The sequence below is a fragment of the Oncorhynchus kisutch genome, linkage group LG17 (assembly GCF_002021735.2).
Source record: "Oncorhynchus kisutch isolate 150728-3 linkage group LG17, Okis_V2, whole genome shotgun sequence".
Lineage (NCBI taxonomy): Eukaryota > Metazoa > Chordata > Actinopteri > Salmoniformes > Salmonidae > Oncorhynchus > Oncorhynchus kisutch.
Window position 1 is genome coordinate 53,727,114 of NC_034190.2, and position 22,277 is coordinate 53,749,390.

General features: G+C 43.3%; 1 protein-coding gene across 2 annotated transcripts in view; it reads right to left on the minus strand.

Annotated features, from left to right (window-relative positions):
- Nucleotides 1–21,482, minus strand: part of tafa5l (TAFA chemokine like family member 5, like) — a 40,353-nt gene extending 18,871 nt beyond the window's left edge. For both annotated transcript variants that reach the window (XM_031794081.1, XM_020507179.2), the window contains exons 1-3: nt 20,831–21,482; nt 11,319–11,468; nt 6,128–6,255 (exon numbers count right to left, since the gene is read on the minus strand). In XM_031794081.1, the coding sequence (XP_031649941.1) occupies nt 6,128–6,255; nt 11,319–11,468; nt 20,831–20,933 (381 nt within the window). In that variant the 5' untranslated portion in view covers nt 20,934–21,482. The remainder of the gene's footprint in view (nt 1–6,127; nt 6,256–11,318; nt 11,469–20,830) is intronic.
- Between the last annotated feature and the right edge of the window lie 795 nt (nt 21,483–22,277).

Genomic DNA, 22,277 nt, shown 5'->3' on the forward strand with positions numbered 1-22,277 from the left:
TTGTTTGTGTTTGTATATTGTCTATAAAAGTGGATCCTCGTGATTGTATATTCCTTAGTTTTTAGACCACATACACCTAATAAAATACTTGAAATTGTAGGCTAACATCTCTCTCTCTCTCTCTCTCTCTCTCTCCCGCTCACTCGGTGTGTGGTGACTTAAAGAAGAGTAAAGTTAAATTCCGCAAGATGTTGAGCCCTTATCTGAACTAACATCTATCTGAATTTCTGTCGGTGTCCATTTTGAAAGTGCTGAATGAACAGGCCTACCTCGTGCAGATCGTTTGCGTGCACTTGCTTATACTTACAGCTAAGTGTTAATGACACAACAAACAAACATTATGTATTTATTGAACATAAAACAAAATAATGTTTGTGTATGGTACAAAAAGTCATAATTCATGTCGGCATTCGGCATTATTCTTATCGAGTTCCACAAATCCACAAGGAGTCAGTAGAAACCATATTTATTTCAGCATGTCAGCCATATCAGCTATGTTTTATTTTTAAATGGCAGTAAATGAGGCTGAATGATCTATTATGCTGCCAGACAAGGCTCTGCTGATTTCCAGGTGTAGCAGCGGTAAGGATTCACTCCAAGGTGCTGAAAATAAATCCTTGCTGTTGGAACAGCTTTATGTAGGCCCTAACAGTTTATGGGCACCGTTTGTCACCGTTATAGTGTTGTTAGTGTTGTGTCGTGGCTTTGCTGGCATGCATACATTTTTTGGTTCAGTTTGTCCCACCAAGATGTACAGTACATGCTAAAATCGCCACTGATTAACACTAGCGGTAGTTCAGACGAGGACACCATTCTCACCCTCACAGTTCCCCCAGCCATTGTAGACACTGCAGGCACTTTGCCATCACAGCGATGACTAAAAAACCCTATTCCTTCACCAACCCCCCCTCCTCCCGCATCAAAAGTGGACTGCACTGCACAGTGATGTGCTAGCGTCCCAGGGTGGCCTTCAGCAGGTTGGATTATTCATTTAAAGACTCATCCAGCTCTGAGCAACTAACAGCCAGTACAGCTACTATTATTCAGCCCCCAAATACACAACATGCCAGAGAGCATGCTATCAGACCAAGTCGTGGAAAACGCACGCCCGCACGCACATTTGATCTCACATCCAAAATGCTGGAATATATCAATTAAACGTTTTAGCTTCACTGTCCAAATAAATACATAGGGGAGTGTATGCATAGCGATCAGTGTTGTAAAAAAATTCTCAGTTGAGTAAAAGTAAAGATACGTTAATAGAAAATGACACAAGTAAAAGTCACCCAGTAAAATACTACTTGATTAAAAGTATTTGGTTTTAAATATACTTAAGTATCAAAAGTAAAAGTATAATTCGTTACAAATTCCTTATATTAAGCAAACCAGATGGCACAATTTTCTTGTTTTTAACTTATGGATAGCCAGGGGCACACTCCAACACTCAGACGCCATTCACAAATAAAGCATTTGTGTTTACTGAGTCCGGCAGATCAGAGACAGTAGAGATGACCACGGATGTTCTCTTGATAGGTGTGTGAATTTGACCATTTTCCTGTCCTGCTAAGCATTCAAAATGTAACGAGTACGTATGGGTGTCAGGGAAAATGTATGGAGTAAAAATAACCTTATTTTCTTTAGGAATGTAGCGAAGTAAAAGTTGTAAAAATATAAATAGTAAAGGGGTGTAAAGTAAAGATACACAAAAAAATGACTTAAGTAGTACTTCAAAGTATTTTCTATTTAAGTACTTCACACCACTGATAGCAATGGAGACTGAATATGTATCGTCATAACTTAGAATGATCATGCCACTGGACATACTATTGGGGGTACCAACTGTGACTAAATGATGTGTAGTCAAATCAAATTTTATTTGTCACATGCGCCGAATACAACCGTGAAATGTTTTCTAACGAGCCCTTAACCATCAACGCAGTAAAAAAAAAAAAAGGGGTTCAGGAAATATTGACTAAATAAACTGAAGTAAAAAAATAAAAGAGTAACAATAAAAGATTAACAATAAAATAACAATAACGAGGCTATATACAGGGGGTACCGGTACCGAGTCAATGTGCGGGGGTACAGGTTAGTCAAGTTAATTGAGGTAATATGTACATGTAGATAGGGGTAAAGTGACTATGCATCGATAATAAACAGCGAGTAGCAGCAGTGTAAAAGAGGGGGGGGGGGGGTTAATGCAAATAGTCTGTCTAGTCATTTGATAATATGTTTTTTGGTCCAAGACTTGGCGCTCCGGTACCACTTGCCATGCAGTAACAGAGAGAACAGTCTATGACTATGGTGGCTGGGGTCTTTGCCAATTTTTAGGGCCTTCCTCGGACACTGCCTGATATAGAGGTCCTGCATGGCAGGAAGCTTGGACCCAGTGATGTACTTGGCCGAATGCCATACCCTCTGTAGCGCCTGGCGGTCGGAGGCCGAGCAGTCATACCAGGCGGTGATGCAACCAGTCGATGGTGCAGCTGTAAAACCTTTTGAGGATCTAAGGACCCATGCCACATCTCCTTTGTCTTGGTCACGTTGAGGGAGAGGTTGTTGTCCAGGCACCACACTGCCAGGTCTCTGATGTCCTCCCTATAGGCTGTCTCATCGTTGTGTCGTCAGCAAATTTAATGATGGTGTTGGAGTTGTGCATGGCGATGCAGTCATGGGTGAACAGGGAGTACAGGAGGGGACTAAGCACGCACGCCTGAGGGGCCCCCATGTTGAGAATCAGCGTGACAGATGTGTTGTTGCCTACCCTTACCACCTGGGGGCGGCCCTTCAGGAAGTCCAGGATCCAGTTGCAGAAGAAGGTGTTTAGTCCCAGGGTCCTTAGTTTATTGATGAGCTTTGAGGGCACTATGGTGTTGAACGCTGAGCTTTAATCAATGAATAGCATTCACACATAGGTGTTCATTTTGTCCAGGTGGGAAAGGGCCGTGTGGAGTGCAATAGAGATTGTGTCATCTATTGATCTGTTGGGGCGGTATGCGAATTTGAGTGGGTCTAGGGTTCCTGGGATGATGGTGTTGATGTGAGCCAAGACCAGCCTTTCAAAGCTCTTCCTGGCTACAGACGTGAGTGCTACGGGTCAGTAGTCATTTAGGCAGGTTACCTTGGTGTTCTTGGGCACAGGGACTATGGTGGTCTGTTTGAAACATGTAGGTATTACACACTCGGACAAGGAGTTTGAAAATGTCAGTGAAGACACTTGCCAGTTGGTCCTCGCATGCTTGGAGTACACATCCTGGTAATCCGTCTGGCCCTGCAGCCTTGTGAATGTTGACCTGTTTAAAGGTTTTACACACATCGGCTATGGAGAGCGTGATCAAACAGTCGTCCGGAATAGCTGGCACTCTCATATGCATGCTTCAGTGTTGCTTGCCTCAAAGCGCGCCTAAGGAATTTAGCTTGTCTGGAAGGCTCGTGCCACTGGGCAGCTCGCGGCTGGGCTTCCCTTTGTAGTCTGTAATAGTTTGCAGGCCCAGCCACAACCGCCGAGCGTCGGATCTGGTGTAGTAGAAGTAAAGGTGGTCTAGAGTTTTTTTCCCCTCTGGTTGCACATGTGACATGCTGGCAGAAGGGATTTAAGGGATTTAAGTTTCCCTGCATTAAAGTCCCTGGCCACTTGGAGCACCGCCTCTGGATGAGCATTTTCTTGTTTGCTTATGGCGGCATACAGCTCATTGATTGCACGTTGGCCAATAAGTCGGATGGTAGAGGCAGGTTACTCACTCGCCGACAAATGATTACGTCCCTTCTATCGGCATCTCTTCTTCATGCGAATGACAGGGATTTGGACCTTCAAGTCTGACTTTGTCCAGTTCGAGGTGAGCAATCCTTTCCTACTCAACACAATCCAGACCATTGCAGATAGAAATGAACAAACCCCATTTTCGAGAGCATCCATAGACATTCTACCTAGATGTTACGCCTCAACAGTACACAATATATCCCAGGTCTGCTACTTTTACAGCAGACAGTCTGCAGAGGAAAACGGAGCTGATTAAAACAAAAATGACAGTTCAAAGAGTAGGCAATGACAGAAGTTGAAATGGGAAACGGACTGAAAGTGCTTTAAGTGACAAGGGAAAAGAGTGTGTTCAGAGAGGGTCTCTGACAGGAACAAGAGGGGTAAACATACGCCGAGGAGAAAAGAAAAGGAACAAATGTATGAATTTATAGAGTGTGGCAGCACCAGAGAAGTCACTTTATTTATTCTTACAGGGGGCTGTGCCCAGGGACACATCAGTTACTGTGGATGAAGTCATGAAATCCACAGCACTGGCTCTTAAAATGGAGCCAAAACTTAAAAGGCCATTGTAATGTCAATGAGAAGAGGGAACAATAGCGGAATCATATTGAAATGATTTCAACAGTCATTCTTTCATTCTTTGTAATCTTTCTTTCTACATTTGTTTCTTCCATCTATCCATACTTCTACTTCTATTTCTCTTTCCTGTTTCCACACACTATTCCTCTCCTCTCCGTGTGCTGATTCAAGCATATATTTACAGATAATGATTAGTTACTCCGTATACAACTGGAAAGGAAATCAATACATTTACAATCAACGTACTAGAGTATCAACAACAGCCTGTATGAAATCCAAAGGGAAATCCAGGGGCTTTTGCCTTTGAGCTCATCTGAAGTCTGTCTGCTCCAATTCTGAGCAGGGGATATCAAAGCAACTTTGGGCATTAAGAAACGAGGCATGCTGGTTTACGTAGTCACCGCCATTAAACCATGTTTTACGAAATGGTTCGACGTATTTTAGTTGGTCAGATTAATCAGATTAATCAAACTCCAAGATTCAACAACAACACTTTTTAATGCATAGGCGTGTCAAAATATGGCTAGTTTCCTGGACCCGAAGGAAGTCTACTGGCTTTACGAAAAAACAATCTCAATGGATAATCTTCATTGAGAGTGCTTATTAGTTCAGGTTCCAGGAAATGGGTCCTTAGTGTCGACAAGCATTTAGTGCTGGCTAACAACATGAGGCAGAGGGAACGGTTGGCAGAAGAACAAAAATGTGCTAAATGTGATGCAAGTCTCTATGACCCATTGGGTCTTCCTGTGTGTGCTGTTTCGTTTGTAGAGTGCTAGCAATTTCATCCAAAATGCATGACTGCAACTTCCTCTACCCCTTACGACATCCCAAAACACATTTCCACCAGCATCTATTCTTATATTCTCCCTTAAATTAAATAACACTACTTACAGTAATAATAAAAGTCTAAAATAAAACAACAAATGTATAGTTAGCATTATTCTAATTAGTGTCCTCAAATATTATACAATACGCACAAAGAGATTGTCCAATAATAACTTGTCCAATGGCTACATTTAGAAAGGGTTGCAGGTGCAGGGGGGAGTGTATGTGACAGCCGACACGCCCACCTGCCACACACACACACACTTTGCTTGGATGCACGCCCAACTGTAGCCTGTGTCACTCCTGCTCTCTGCCTAGTTCTCTCGTCCCTCTCTCTCTCTTCATCCTAGTCTGTTCAGCCCTTGTTACGTGTATTTCTCATTTGCATCCATCTTGAGCATTCTTCCTCCGTATTGTGGTCTGTCAGTCAGTGGCTCTGCTCTTCATCCAAGGCATCATCATCAATACACAATAATATTACATTCACAAATCGGGTCCTTCAACAGCTAATGGACAAAACATACTGTATGTATAATCTGCATTTTCAGCCAATGACAAACATCAAACTGTCAAACCCAGATGATGTAGCGATGAGAGTGAAATGTGTAGCAGCTGCTTGCACCTCCCAGACAGACAATAATACACACACTGAAACCTAGCGGACATGATGCAGTCACTGGATGACCTTTCACCCTACGTACCTGACAATGAGGACAGCACTGGATCTCTCCATGTACACAGGCATGCAATCAGGCAGGCAAGCAGGCAGGCAGGCAGGCAGGCAGGCACACACACGAACTCTCTCACTTGGTGTATCATACTTACTAGACATTTACAAAGGATGTTGACAGCACAATTTAAAAAGCTTATAAATGCCCCCTCTCTCCATCCCTGTTCCAAAGCTAATGGCAGTTGTATGTTTCAATATGACTCCATACATGACTCTGTGAGGCTACATCTTACCGTGACTGTCTTGATACGGCCACTGCCTTTGGTACAGGTCCAGCCAGAGCGGTTGAAGAGGAGGCCACACACCTCCCCCTCCAAGCAGGGTGCCATCTCACACCACTGTCTGCCCCTCACGATGCGCGCTGAGGGGACAAAGAGAAGGGAAGAGAAAGAGAGAAGGGGGGGGGGGGGGGAGAGTAAGAACCTAGGTTGAATTAGCTACTGTCATCAACCTTTTAAAGTCACACTTTATTTCAAGTGCATCTGAACACAAATGGCTTGATGGGTAGTGACACTGTCAAACGTGCTATACAGATATACAGTTCACTGTATATTAGCTCACTATGCTAATCGGTAGATGCTAGTGCTTTGTCACGGACTATGTTTCAACAACCAATGACAAGTCATACCAAAATGGTCTTCAAAGAGAGAGAGAAAGAGAGTGAGAGATAGATAGATGTGCCCAGTGCATTCTGAACATTTTCAGAGCCCTTGACTTTTTCCACATTTTGTTAAGCTACAGCCTTATTCTAAAATGTTTTACATTTTCCTCATCAATCTACACACAATACCTCATAATGAAAAGCAAAAACAGTTTACATTTTTTGGCAAATTTATAACAAATAAAAAAGTTGAAGTATTCAGACCCTTTACTCAGTACTTTGTTGAAGCACCTGTGGCAGCGATTTGAGCCTTGAGTCTTCTTGGGTATGACACTACAAGCTTGGCACACCTGTATTTGGAGAGTTTGTTCCATTATTCTCTGCAGATCCTCTCAAGCTCTGTCAGGTTGGAAGGGGAGCGTCGCTGCACATCTATTTTCAGGTCTCTCAGAGATGTTTGATCGGGTTCAAGTCAGGGCTCTGACTGGGCCACTCAAGGACATTCAGAGACTTGTCCCCAAGCCACTCCTGCGTTGTCTTAGCTGTGTGCTTAGGGTCGTTGTCCTGTTGGAAGGTGAACCTTCCTTCCAATCTGAGGTCCTGAGCAGGTTTTCATCAAGGATCTCTCTGTACTTTGTGCAGTTCATCTTTCGCTCGATCCTGACTAGTCTCCCAGTCCCTGCCGCTGAAAAACATCCCCCCAGCATGATGCTACCACCACCATGCTTCACCGTAGGGATGATGCCAGGTTTCCTCCAGACGTAATGCTTGGCATTCAGGCCAAAGAGTTCAATCTTGATTTCATCAGACGATAGAATCTTGTTTCTCATGGTCTGAGAGTCTTTAGGTGCCTTTTGGCAAACTCCAAGTGGGCTGTCATATGCGTTTACCGATGAGTGGCTTACGTCTGGTCATTATACCATAATGGCCTGATTGGTAGGATGCTGCAGAAATGGTTGTCCTTCTGGAAGAATCTCCCATCTCCATAGAGGAACTCAGAGTGACCATCGGGTTCTTGGTTCCTCCCTGAACAAGGCCCTTCTCCCCCGATTGCTCAGTTTGGCCAGGCGGCCAGCTCTGGGAAGAGTCTTGGTGGTTCTAAACTTCTTCCATTTAAGAATGATGGAGGTCACTGTTTTCTTGGGGATCTTAAATGTTGCATAAATGGTTTGGTACCCTTCCCCAGATCTGTGCCTCGACATAATCCTGTCTCGGATCTCAATGGATAATTCCTTTCAACCTCATGGCTTGGTTTTTGCTCTGACATGGAGTGTCAACTGTGGGACCTTATATAGACAGTTGTGTGCCTTTCCAAATCATGTCAAATCAATTGAATTTACCACAAGTGGACTCCAATCAAGTTGTAGAAACATCTCAAGGAGGATCAATGGGAACAGGATGCACCTGAGCTTAATTTCGAGTCTCATTAAAATTGAAAATCTAATTAGGATCTGGCTCAAAATATTCCAATAATGAATTTACCAAATGGGACAAACAACAAATCGATGTTTGTCCCAACAAAATCAAAATAACGTATGTAGAGCAGAATTGGACCAATACTCCCTTCCCTATTCAAAAAAAAAAATAGCCATACAATTTGACATCCATCTAAGAACAAGCGACCCCAAAACATTTCATCACACAGCCCTACAATGTCAAGAGATGAAACAAGAGAAGAGGCTGATTGAAAAGACACCACAAAAAAAATCTAAATAAACTTCAATCCTATTTGGCTCTAAACAGACAGCACACGGTGACCACTGTGACTGATAGAAAACACTGACTATGTACAGACTCAGGGAGCACAGCCTGGCCATAGAGACCGGTCGTCACCAGCCAACCTGGCTGCCCACTTTGTGCTCACTCTACTCCCGGGGAGATGTGGAGACAGAGATGCATTTCCTTTTACACTGAGACAGATATTCAAACGTAGGATAATATTTATTTCCCAAAATGATCATTCATTGCAAAGAATTTGTATCTATAAAAGCCTATTAAAATTCATTCTACTTATTATTATTCTCATGACTATTGCTGTTTAACGTTAATAACAAAGCCACACACAGGTCGTTGTTATATTTGTACTTAGACAATTAAGTCATCTAACTTGCCATGTCAATTAAGTTTATTGAATTGAGAGAGAGATTTATTTTTGCTTTTGTACTTTAACTATTTGCACATAATATGACATTTGAAATGTCTTTATTCTTTGGGAACTTTTGTGAGTGTAATATTTACTGTTCTTTTTGAATTGTTTGTTTCACTTTAGTTTATTATCTACTTCACTTGCTTTGGCATTGAATTGAATTGATTTACATTTTGAGAGCGAGGGGGAGGGAGGGAGGGAGGGAGGGAGGGAGAGAGAGGGAGGGAGATGAGAAGGCGAGAGAGAGGGAGAGAGAGAGGAAGGGAGGGAGATAGAGAGAAGGCGAGAGAGAGGGAGAGAGAGAGGGAGGGAGGGAGGGAGATAGAGAGAAGGCGAGAGAGAGGGAGAGAGAGAGGAAGGGAGGGAGGGAGATAGAGAGAAGGCGAGAGAGAGGGAGAGAGAGAGGGAGGGAGGGAGGGAGATAGAGAGAAGGCGAGAGAGAGGGAGAGAGAGAGGGAGGGAGGGAGGGAGGGAGGGAGATAGAGAGAAGGCGAGAGAGAGGGAGAGAGAGAGGGAGGGAGGGAGGGAGATAGAGAGAGGGAGAGAGAGAGCGAGGGAGCGAATGTGAGAGAGAGAGAAATAGCTTCTTCACAATCAGTGGCTCTTGATTAGATTCTTTGAAAGTCATCTGTCTAGACACTAGATGGTGTCACCATAATGACGGTCACTCTTTTGTGTTCTCTATATAATCTGTCCGGACGACATTGAATTAGCATTAGGCTTTGTTGACGCTGATCAACACTGATTGTTCCTCACAGTGTGTGTGTGTGTGTGTGTGTGTGTGTGTGTTCAAGCTCCCTCAAAGGTTATCGGTCCTCTCAGGACCTGGCATGAGCTGTCGTCCCTTTCTGGTCCCTCAGGGTTTACGGTGGTTGGGGGGCGAATTGAAAGAGAGTGAGAGACAGAGGGGCTGCAGTGGCAAATGTCCACAATGAGAGTAAAGGAGTTTGTGTCCCTCCTATTGTCACATTGTGACGCTAAAGGATAACCCCTTGTTGAGGTTTTCAATAATTGCTTGTTCATGTTGTTCCTTCGAGTCGGATATGGCAGCCCTGTATAGGTCTGTCTTTCCATGGGACTATGTATGCACGTGCACAAAAAATTCCCTTTCAATTCCTCCGTGATTCCTTCAACAGCTGCAAAAGTCTAGCTATCCTGCCCCTGACACTGCAATTTCCCTCTGCGAATTGGATCGTCAGCGCCATCAGCCGTAACAAAGCATAGATTGATCAGTCATTCGTAAACATAGTTGTGAGTATATCATGTAACAGCTAAACCCAATTGCTGAGGGGCTAAAGAAATAAAGCTGAATTTGCAAAGTTGGCTGATTTGTGCGGAGAGACCAACAGAGCACTAAAGCACAGCCTGGCTAAAAGACAGACTGAAACAGCTGGGTTGTGTCCAATAAGGGAGAAAACGTTTTGAAACACAGTGAAACGGGTAGGCACTACCTGAACTCGTCTAAATAGGAAACATTCATTTTCTTTTCCAGTTGCAAAACGTTTCAGAACGCTGTGCCCTACAGAACACGGCCCATAGGGCACTACAGAGTGGAGAGCTGTGACTGACACCTGGGTGGCCTTCCTGTCATTCTCTCTGTTTTCACGGCCCCCCCAACCCCCAGACAGGCTGGATGCTGGCCCAGGGTTATCAGCTTCTGAAGGTCCTATGGGCCAGCTCTCTCCTGCAACTGTTCCTGCCTTAAGAGCTCATGTGGCCATCTGTCCCCTAGCAGATCCTGCCAGCCAGGACCACTGAGAGAGAGAGAGAGAGAGAGAGAGAGAGAGAGAGAGAGAGAGAGAGAGCGGGGAGAGAGAGCGGGGAGAGAGAGAGTGGGGAGGGAAGGAGGGGGCAGGAGAGAGAGACTGGTATGGATTGTATAGGAGAGAGAGAGAGAGAGAGAGCAGGAGAGAGAGAGACTGGTCTGGATTGTATAGGAGAAATGGAGAGAGAGAGAGAGTGTGTTGTAGAAATATATAGAAAGAGAAACTGACACAAATTCGTCTGCAGAACGGACCCCATATAACCGTAAAATATGCCAGCGTTTCATCATCTCCAAATCGTCTATATTTCCAACACCATACCAACCACATCCTGAAAAAAACATTTTACAGGCAAAGTTCCCCAACCCCGTCTCGACACCAATCAACTAGTCTTCACTACATCTCTGTGACGACAGAAAGCGTTCCCGTTCTCCATAGTGGCAGCCAGTGCACAACCGGTCTGTATTTAATGGACTGGCTATTAACGTCAGCGAGAGCTGCGATGGGCAGCCAGTAATAATCCATTTGCTGCCGCTGTAATCATAGTTCTCTTTTAGTTAAGCAGCGTTGCTGGAGCGTTATGTGGAGCTGTCTGAAGAGACAGTATTACAAAGACAGCGTGGTACCAGACAGGCACACGTTATGCCAGATACGGCCTGTTGTGTGGTTGACCGTGCGGTTGTCGTGTGGTTGACCTCTAGGTTGCATGAAGATGATCATAGAGAGATAACTGCTAGGCTTGCAAAAATTCCCCACATTTCCAGAAATACCAACTGGAAGATTCCTACAATTAGGAGGGAATAAGCAGGAATTCCTAGACTCCTCCAACCAGGATTATTGGTAAATCTGGGGACGTTACCTGAATTTTTCCACCCTAGAGACAGCTTAAGTAAACTACGGTTGTTCACACTCACCGTCAACGCAGGCAGGCCTGGCTCGCGTGGTGCCAGCGATCTGGCCTCTCCTGCAGGCACAGCGGGCAGTCTGGCGGTCGATGGTCCGCCTGGGCACGCTGCTGTCTCTGTTGAGCGTCACGATCTCACACGTGCCCACCGCCAACTGGCCTGCAGAGACAACAAGGTGAGAGTCTCAAATGGCACCCTATTGTGTAGTGCACTACTTTTGACCAGAGTCTGCACTATACAGGGAATAAGGGGCCATTTCAGAAGTGGTCTACTTGACATTACAATCATTCAGCAGAAGCTCTCATCCAGACCTGGATTCAGATAGTATTTGCTTTCATTCCAATACTTCAGCTGCACTTGATTGAGCTTGCCTGGCGCATTGGAATCAATGGAATAGTCTCCTGCTCATCTGGAATTCCAGGCCGGCTCAATCAACTTTAGATCATAGGTGGTTCTTTACATATTTCACAGAAAATAAATACTAAGATGAACAAGGTTGCTCCACGAAGGTGAAATTGTATCTCTACTTCCTGGCTTGAGGCACTATATTTCACCTCATCCCCCACAATGCAATTCCAACAGGAACAACACTGTTGGTATCTGGTCAATAACCTCACACACAGCTGAGTCAGACAGACTCTCCTGTACAGCCTTCCCTGCTGAACGTCCGATACAACGATTAGTGAACAATGCAAATGTAGCAGAAGATTTTGAACATCAAGCTGCCTTGTTAAAGTCAATTATGGTACATACTAGGAAAGATCCCTGCACGGCCTTCTACAATTATAGTCCGTTTTCAACTGCTGTTGTTTAGGTTTGGGAGGAAACATCCACAAAGCCCAGAGAGTAAGTCATCTCTTGCAGTGTATTCTGCTTCTACCTGGTAGTACTATAGTTATTATCAGTCTGATGAAGACTGATGAGGACCCAGGTGGTTCCCTTAAGATCCTATCTCCCAATCCATTCACTCCCATGGCCACTTAAAGCAGTAGCCTTCCACTTCCATCCCTCATAACGCGCTCCACACTTATCTCTACCAGTCAACCACTGAATTTAGATAGGAGCATTACAACACAATCAGATTCAAGTGAGGATTCGCACAGGCTATGTGTAATTTAATTTCATACACTGACACACAGGCACGCATTCACAAAAATACACACACAGGCTTACTCACACACACACACACACACACACACACACACACACACACACACACACACACACACACACACACACACACACACACACACACACACACACACACACACACACACACACACACACACACACACACACACAACAACCACCCCCACATCCAGCACATCCCTGTCCCTCCCCCACACTCTGGGGAGTTAATGGCTGTGCCATCAGATATTAGTGCTGAGCGATTAACCAACATTTCGGTTATTTTTAGGTTTTTAAACAACTAATTGACTGATGTCAGTTCAATTATTTTAGTTCCATGTAGTTTTTTTCTTTCTTTTGTGAGCTGGATGCACAGTTTTTGTAGAGATAAATCATAGCCAATATTCGACATAGCTTAGTGTAGAAAACGTGGTAATTAACTACAATGACCATAATCCATTGTGCGCGTGCCTACTTCGCGTGCAGAGGTAAGGTATCGCTACCTGAAAATACATGATCTAAGTGATTGATAGTTGGCATTCTGCAGTCATAAAAGTATACCATATTTACTTTGAAGAACTACAAAAATTGTGATTTTGTCAGACAGCATAGGGCAGCAGCTCTATAGAGATGAGATGATGACTTGGAATGAAATAATAAAGTCATCAAATAAAACAAATATTTGATTAAAGTTAAGTAATAAAATAATCAAACCGACCTCAAAAAGCACTAATTGTTCTGTACTAATATGCTGGACATACACAGGGCTCTGGTCCTCGTGTTTCAACAGCTACCAGATAAATGGGACCATGTGCAATAAGCCTAGAGGATAGGGAGGGAGAGGAGGGAGAGGAGGGAGAGAGAGATGGAGACAGTACGGAGCATTACAGGCTTCTTAATGTGCCCTAAGCCACTGCAGCCCATTCCATCACGCCAAGCAGGAGTTCATTCAAATGACAGGGGGTTTCTGTCACTTGGTGATGTGAAGGCGCATGGCCTCGTCTCTATTTCAGATGATGAAATGCACATACTGTGGGGGCACAGAGTGAGGTATGGAGGCAGGGGGGGGGGGGGGGTCGCCCACGCTCTGGTTTCCATCACACATGACACCTACATATGTAGGATCTTAATTTGATTACACTTTTGTTGATAATTTTTTTAAAGGCTTCTATAGTTTTTAATTCCCACTTTAAAACGTAAGCCTTGATTCTCCCTAAAAAATGTATCAACCCCAACAAAAAATGATAATTCACATAATAATTTACATTTCATGTTGCTGCAGGATTATTTTCTTGCAGTAGAAAACCAGCTCAAATTAAGATCCTACATCTGTACAGGCGCTGGCACAAATGACCTTCACTGACACACACACACACACACACACACACACACACACACACACACACACACACACACACACACACAGAAAAAGAGATGCATGGATCCACACAAACCCACACACACACTGACATACAGTGATGCATGGATAAATACACACATACACACACACACTAACACACAAACCCACACACACACACACACACACACACACTGACATACAGTGATGCATGGATAAATACACACATACACACACACACACACACACACTGACATACAGTGATGCATGGATAAATACACACATACACGCACACACTCACACACAAACCCACAAACACACACACACACACTGACATACAGTGATGCATGGATAAATACACACATACACACACACACACACACACACACACACAGACAAAAGTATGCACACACAAACCGCAAAGCGATTGTATAGTGAGCAGTGTTATTTTGACTCTGCACTGCTTGTGTGTTTGTGTATGATATACTGTATATACAGTGGGGGTCCGAAATTATTGACACCCTTGATAAAGATGAGCAATTATGACTGTAGAAAATAAAACATTTAAATACTTAGCTATATTGTATGCCGCCCAAAAATGGGAAATTAAGTTATTTTATACTAATACAATTGCTCAGAGAAAGAGATTTGGTTTAAGTAATCATTGTTTTCTCTCAAAAAGGTAGAGGTCAAAATTATTGACACCCCTAAAGATTCTTATAAATAAAGTAGTCAATTTAGTATTTGTTCCCATGTTCCTAGCATGCAATAACTACATCATGCCTGTGACTCTACAAATGTACTGGATGTATTTGCAGTTAGTTTTGGTTGTGTTTCTGATTATTTTGTGCCCAATAGAATTTAATGGTTAAATCATGTATTGTGTTATTTTGGAGTCAATTTTACTGTAAATAAGAATAGATCTGTTTCTACACACTTCTAGATTAATGTGGATGCTACCATGATTGTGAATACTTTGGAATGAATCGCGAATAACGATGAGTGAGAAAGATACGGAGGGTCAAAGATCATACCCCCAAGACATGCTAACCTCTCACCATTACAATAACGTGAGGTTAGCATGTCTTGAGGGTTTGATCATTGACCCTTCTGTAACTTTCTCACTCATCATTATTCATGACTCATTCAGGATGATCCGTAATCAATTATGATCCCAACCTTTTTGAGAAAAAAAAGATAACTTGTTCAACAAAATCTCTTTCTTTGAGCAACTGTGTTAGTATAAAATCATTTCTCCAAAATGTTTTTTGCATATAATATAGCTCAGTATTTGAATAACAATGCACATGCCCCGCCCACCTGAGGATCTGTCTCCTTCGGCTATTTATTTCCTGTGTTTGAGGGGTGCAGAATCCACTTGTCACTTTAATCTCGCTTGATTGATCGCTTTCATTTTACTCCTGCGACTCTTTCCTACTCTTGTTTGTGCCTGTTTTTCCCCCCCGTTAACCTTACGACCACGGAAAAGTTTGTAATGACCTGACAAATACACCCCGGTAATGGCTGAAATGGGTTCAATGGAACACATTGTCTTTCCGTTGCATTTATAAGAATGCTAAAGCTTGGTCTGGGATTTAATTTGCTACAGTTGAAATGTTTACAAATTATATGCGCTGAAATGAAAGCAACTTTAAAAAATGAACACTCGGATTCTAGTGATCATGTTTGATCTCGCAAACAATGTGAAGTATGTTTGGATAGGTGTAATCTATAGCCAAGCGTGTTGATTTTTTAATCCAACGGTATCCTGCTATTGACACACTTCTTGAATTATGCAACAGAACATGACAATAACAGTAATTATTGAGGAAGTCTAGACAGCGCAGGTGAGTTCAGGTAGTGTAGACAGAGCAGGTAAGTTCAGGTAGGCCTGGACAGAGCAAGTGAATTCAGGTAGGTCTAGACAGAGCAGCTGAGTTCAAGTAGGGTAGACAGAGCAGGTGAGTGCAGGTAAGGTAGACAGAGCAGGTGAGTGCAGGTAGGGTAGACAGAGCAGGTGAGTGCAGGTAGGGTAGACAGAGCAGATGAGTGCATGTAGGGTAGACAGTGCAAGTAGGGTAGACAGAGCAGGTGAGTGCAGGTAGGGTAGACAGAGCAGGTGAGTTCAGGTAGGGTAGACAGAGCAGGTGAGTGCAGGTAGGGTAGACAGAGCAGGTGAGTTCAGGTAGGGTAGACAGAGCAGGTGAGTGCAGGTAGGGTAGACAGAGCAGGTGAGTTCAGGTAGGTCTAGACAGAGCAGGTGAGTTCAGGTAGGGTAGACAGAGAAGGTAGGGTAGACAGAGCAGGTGAGTTCAGGTAGGTCTAGACAGAGCAGGTGAGTTCAGGTAGGTCTAGACAGAGCAGGTGAGTTCAGGTAGGGTAGACAGAGCAGGTGAGTTCAGGTAGGTCTAGACAGAGCAGGTGAGTTCAGGTAGGGTAGACGGAGCAGGTGAGTTCAGGTAGGGTAGACAGAGCAGGTGAGTTCAGGTACGTCTATCCCTTTCCACCTCTTTATGTAAATATACAAATACACCCAGTGTATTTGTGCAAATTAGGCACACTTTCTTTATTTTAACACAAAATATAAAATAAATACCTGATAGCATTAGAAAATGTATGCGTGCATTCTAAGAAAATAAACATGCAAATTTGACAATACATATAATTACTGTATTCCCTACAGTAGATTAACACATATTTTAAAGTACACCAGCTGGTGTGTGTATGTGAGTGTGTGTGTGACCGCGTGCTTGTGACCGTGTGTGTGTGTCTGTGACTGTACTGTTCAACCTACTGTCATCCACTATGAGTTCCTGGTATAAACAAGTAGGCCAGAGGAGCGCTACAACATATTAATGCACATCTTTTAGTCATGATGACATGGCTAGCTGCAGTTCAAACTACCACTATGTAACTTCATCTGCATGTGTGACAACATCTTGGTCTCATACCTTGTACGTTGAGATCATGTGATTCAGCAATCGAAAGCACACACCCACAACCAGCTGCCCCACTGTATACATACCCCCACTTCAAAGAGGACCGTGAAGCCGAGTCACTTGATTTCCAAATGACTTTGGGATGATTTGTGAATAAAAATAAGAGTAAGCTCCTAACCTACCCATAATACTCAACAGTATGTAGGGGCCAATCATTGTCTTTGGTTTTTGGTCATCAATGCTTTTAACATAAAAGTAATCCAAGCCCAGATTGTGGATTTAAATCTCTCCTGGGTCATACTTTTCTTTAGGAAGGAGGCATTTTTGTGCTTTTTTGTAATTTGGGTAAACTATACCTTTAAAATGCAGGAGGGAGGTCCTTTCATAGAATAGAGTCGATCAAAAAGACTGGGGCTGATGACAGGAAACAGACGAGGACAATAACGTTTCACCCACATTCTCCCTGACATCAACAATTTTAACCTCCAAATGCGTTCCACCACAGACAAAATAACTCATCGCTTCAACCCAGAGGAAGGCAAACAGCTGATGATATTCAGGGACCTGTGAAATATGGGCCTTGGCGTGCAGCAACATTGATTTTGCAGTAAAAACCCTTTTCATTTTTCCATAAACATCCCCATAGTTTTATGACTTCATTACCTATCAAAACAGGAGTAGTGGTTTACTCACAATTTATGGAGCAAAACCGTCCCCCCTGTAATTTGAACCACTGAACAGAACTTCTGGAGGAGACTGAAATCTTTCCTATCAAATTCACAAAGCCTTCTCCACTGAGCTTCAAATGGACAAATACAATGGACTTAGTAGGCTAAAGCACAACATGCTGTTGTAACCCCACAGCTAAAGTCAGTGGCGGTTCTAGCTTGTATGGCGTATGGCTCCCTGGGCGAACCCCCCCTTCAGCCCCCACGCCAACAAACAAACAAAAAACTCATTTTTATTCAGACATTTAGAACAACACAAATAAATAATCATAACATTTAAAACTATATAAATATAAAAATATATACAAAAATAAGACCCGTAAATATCAAAAAGAAATAACGAAGACAAATAGAAACACATTTGTGTTGATTTGGCACTAGAACATCATTACATTACCCATCCCCCCCCAAAACTGTCAACCAAGCATCAAGACTAAACCAATTCACTTTGGTGATGTGCAGACTGGTTTTATGTTTTTCTTAATGATTTTGCACAAACCAGAAAAAAATGCAACAATATGTCTGTGAAACTATATATCCACAGTTTCATGAATGAATTGTGGTTTATTTGGTAGCATTTCGTAGTGTGACTGATTTTACTAATTGCATTAGTACTGTACAAAGTTAGAGGTGCGCTATTTGATAGACTCCCCCACTACCCCTACCTCAGGCATCCAGTGGGGAGACCTGAGGTCAACCCCCGCCCACCTCCCCATCTCGTACTTCTGAGTGGGAGACCTTCCCAGGCAGTAGCCTGTCTGGCTCACAAAGTATCAGGGCGCCCACTCCGACAGGGTTAATTGACCCACAGTCCCACACGGTGACATGATATCATTGACGTGACGTGCCGATGAGCGATAGAAAACCGCTGTGCAAATGTCACCAGTCCCCGAAAAATTGTGCGGGTGCCCAGTGCCGCCCCCGGCACAATGTCGCCCTGGGCGGCTGCACATGTCACCTATACCTAAATCCGCCACTGGCTAAAGTGACAAACTTACCTTTCCATCATCAACATATTTGATGCAGATACAGTCTAAGAAACACACACCTCCACCTCAAAAAATCTCGGAGAACATCTCTCTCTCTTCTGACCCATATACACAACAAAGGTGGTGAGGTTGACAAAGCGAAGAGGGAGGGGGGGCTGCTGGTCCACTGAACAACTGGTGGAATTGGCTCTGGTGAGGGAAATCCAGACATTTCCAAATTTAGCGTTGAATAAACTGGCGAGCATGGAGAGGAGCTTGACAGGCCATCCATCTGTGTGGGGCCGGGGCCCAATGGCATGAGAAGGCCAGGCTACTGTACTTTGATTTCCTGTCGCTGTGACAGATGGTGCCGCTATGGAGGGGAGGCGATGCAGCCAGTCATGGCAGGATTCACGACCGCCCCTGCCCCAAGACCTCTCTTTGTTGGGCTACCAGGGGCCACCCAGGGAGGTGGAGATCGGACCTAGGAGCACTGAGTGAGTATCTGTGCATGGTCAGGTGTGATTGAGATATGTGCACCGTCCTACAATAGGGAAGCAGAGGTATACATGTATTTGACTTGAGCGATGGCAAACTTGAGAAGACTTCAAATGCTGGAGGAGCGCCCAAATCAAATCGACCCCTATACTTACCCCTATGAAGGTGTGGAGATTTGAGAGGACTGGACAGGTGTAAGCGATATGGATATAATTTCCATCTAGGCAATCAGAGGGTAAGGTGAAGCTACAACCATATCATACCATATCTATCCCTCTCAAATCTCCACAAGTCCATAGCGGGTAGGGACAAGTGGTTGGTTTGGGATCGACACAAAGAGAAGTCTAAACAATGTATCCAGATAATCAACATGTCTGCCAAAGGACATCCTGATCTTTGTGACTGTGAATCTTTCTTGGGTTGGTGGAAAATAACAACCTAGTAATTTATCCCAAAACCAAACTACTGTACACAGAGAGAAGGTCAAAGTGCAGGTTTGATCAGTATCCCGAGGGCAGGCCATAGTATTCCATAGTTCAGGGGTTTATACTGCGGTGTATAAATGATCTGTGAAGAATTTATGTAGTTCATATGAAGATGTTATGTAGGCCCATGCTATACAAAGCCCTTAGACATACCCTGGGGGCTTTTTCGGTAGCTTCAATTATTTACTGAATGGGAGTGGGTTGTGAAAAATTAAACTACATTTATTGCTTCATTTCTACACCTCCATAACAAGGTTATTCATGAATAATGTTAATATCATTATTATTGTAATAGACTCAAAGACAGCAAGCATCCTTTTGTCAATCATTGGTTTGAGAGAGGAGGAGCTGAGGAAAACATAGACATTTGCCTTGTGAACCAGAGAAGAAAATGAGCATGGTAGTAATAAATGAATAACCATGTTCTAAGCTCTGGTGTCCTTCACTGTTAGACAAGACTACAGAGTTCCAAATTGGTTTAGTTCAGGGCAGTAGCCTATGTAGCAGAGGGAAACGTGTTTTTACTTTCCATTCTGTGGATGAGTGAATGTGTAATTGCACTACTAGTGCATACATAATTCAACAGGGGAGACTTCTTACTGTCATTGCATGGCAAGGAATTAATATAAAACTGTATGAAATCATAAGGCACATGATGAAGAATAATAGACTTGGGCTAATGGTAAAATAAATAGGCTTCATCACAGCCAGGGATCCTCCACAGCCAGGGATCTTCCACAGAATACATGACAGGAGCATTGCTTCCAGCATTCATTTTTTGAGTAGCCTAACAACAAATAATCCCCTAACACACTCGACAACTGGTGGCTGCCGGCAGGCCCTGGGGTGCTTTTATTTTCCCAAGTGTTCTAAGCTATTTTTGAAAATTATAATTATAATGAAATATTTGTTTTCATTGTTGAACATAAAAGACTGTGAAAACACCAAGAAATCAGCTCCGAGTGGTTTACATTTTGAAAATCTGTTTCCAAGTACAGTATTACCACGAATAATAGAGAGACGTGTGATCTTATATTAAAATGTAAGCCAGGTTTGAAATGATTATGTTTTAGTCAAATATTATATCTGTTGGGGCTTCTTCCGGTAAATTTGCAGTTTACAAATTATTTGTAATTATGTTCAGCCCCAGACCATCTGCTCAAGAAAAAAATCGTCCCGAGGCTGAATCTAGTGGATGATCCCTGGTCTAGAATACCAACCCAAGAGAGGGCCATTTTTATGTAAAAAGCAATAAAACAAAGCAAAACAACAACATTGTGTAACAACAAGTATACACTGAGATCAAGCAGTATCAAGACAATGAATGATCCATGTGTAGCTGTCCTGTCTCCTTGCATTAGAAATTCCAGTAAGTAGAGTAGCCTAACCGTGGCATTGCATCATGTAGATGCACTTACCCTCTCTCAGGAGATGGGAGTAGATGACCCACAAGAGCAACAGACAGCAGAGCGACGCTCCTCCACCTGCTGAGACCTTCTTCATTCCCTTTCCCGACTGCATCCTTTCTCCCGCGTCTCGTCGTATCCCTCGTTTTTCCCACTTTTAAGGTGGTGTTCAAATGGGTGAAGACTTATTCCTATGGTGTTTCGATAGCCCGCCGTTGACATCTATTTTCCGCGGTAAATTAGTGGAGGACAATTCAATAGAGTAGCCTATGATTGACACGATCCCTTATTAGCAAATTCCCTTCTTATATTTTTCTGTGACTGTCAATGATTTGCAGTGAGTGCAACGCCGATCGAAGCTTCATAGCAGCCCAAGTTGAATCTAAATGAGATGTCCATTTGGCAAGTTTCAAACGACATTCAGGAGTCAGGAGAGGATTCTCACGAAACATCACCATATGATATGAAGTTAATACACTTCATAATCCCCGGTGGAAGTTCCAGGTTTATTCCATATACCGTATGGTTTATCCATTCACGGATTGCAGATCGAAAGACTCACCGTCCAAGCAGCCTACTACTGCAAGACGCGGATGCGAACGCCAAGACCTCCGCAAGCATCGTCAGCTTCTTTGCGCTTGAGCGCGAATTTCCTACGACGACGCACGAGCTCATATTCTTCAGTTTCTTTAGTTGAAAGGCCAAGAAAAATAGAAGTTCGGCTCCTGCAAAACAAAACAGGATATAGTCTAGTTATGCACGGTGGCTGTGCAATCGACTGCAATAAACATCAACATAAAATCCTAAAGGTCACAAATACACCGTGTTGGGAGTAGTGGACTACATTTATCCAAGTTCAACTAGTAGCCTAGGCCTAATTTAACTACATTTTTGCAGTAACTTGGTGGTAGTTTAAAGGCCCACAGAAGTCAAAAACTTGATTTTCTGTGTTGCATATTTCCACACTATGAGGCTGGAATAATTGCCTACTGTGAAATTGTGAAAATTATGATAATGCCCTTTTAGTGTTAAAGCTTTTTGAAAAGACCACCTGAAATTTTAGCCTGTTTTGGTGGGATTGAGTTTTGGCCTGCCTTTAGTTATTAGACCAATAAGAATGAGCAGGGGTGCAATTTACACTGGGGACGGGGGGCATGTCCCCCCCATATTCTGAAATAGCATTTTTGTCCCCCCAGTTTTACAATTCGAATGTGATTCATAACAAGGCAACAGTGTGCTTTGGGACCATGCGGATGCCTCCGAGCGGTCGGTTAGGCTGTTTGGAGTGTTAATCCATCTGGATAAAAATATGTATAATAATGATGCCCCCCCACATCTAAACCAAAGTTTTCCTCGGGAGAGTTCCAAACCTCTGCCAATAACAGCTGGTTATCTCTGCCACTCAGACCACTCCCAGACAGTCCTAGCAAAATACTTGCTTGAGAAATTGCTCTTTGCC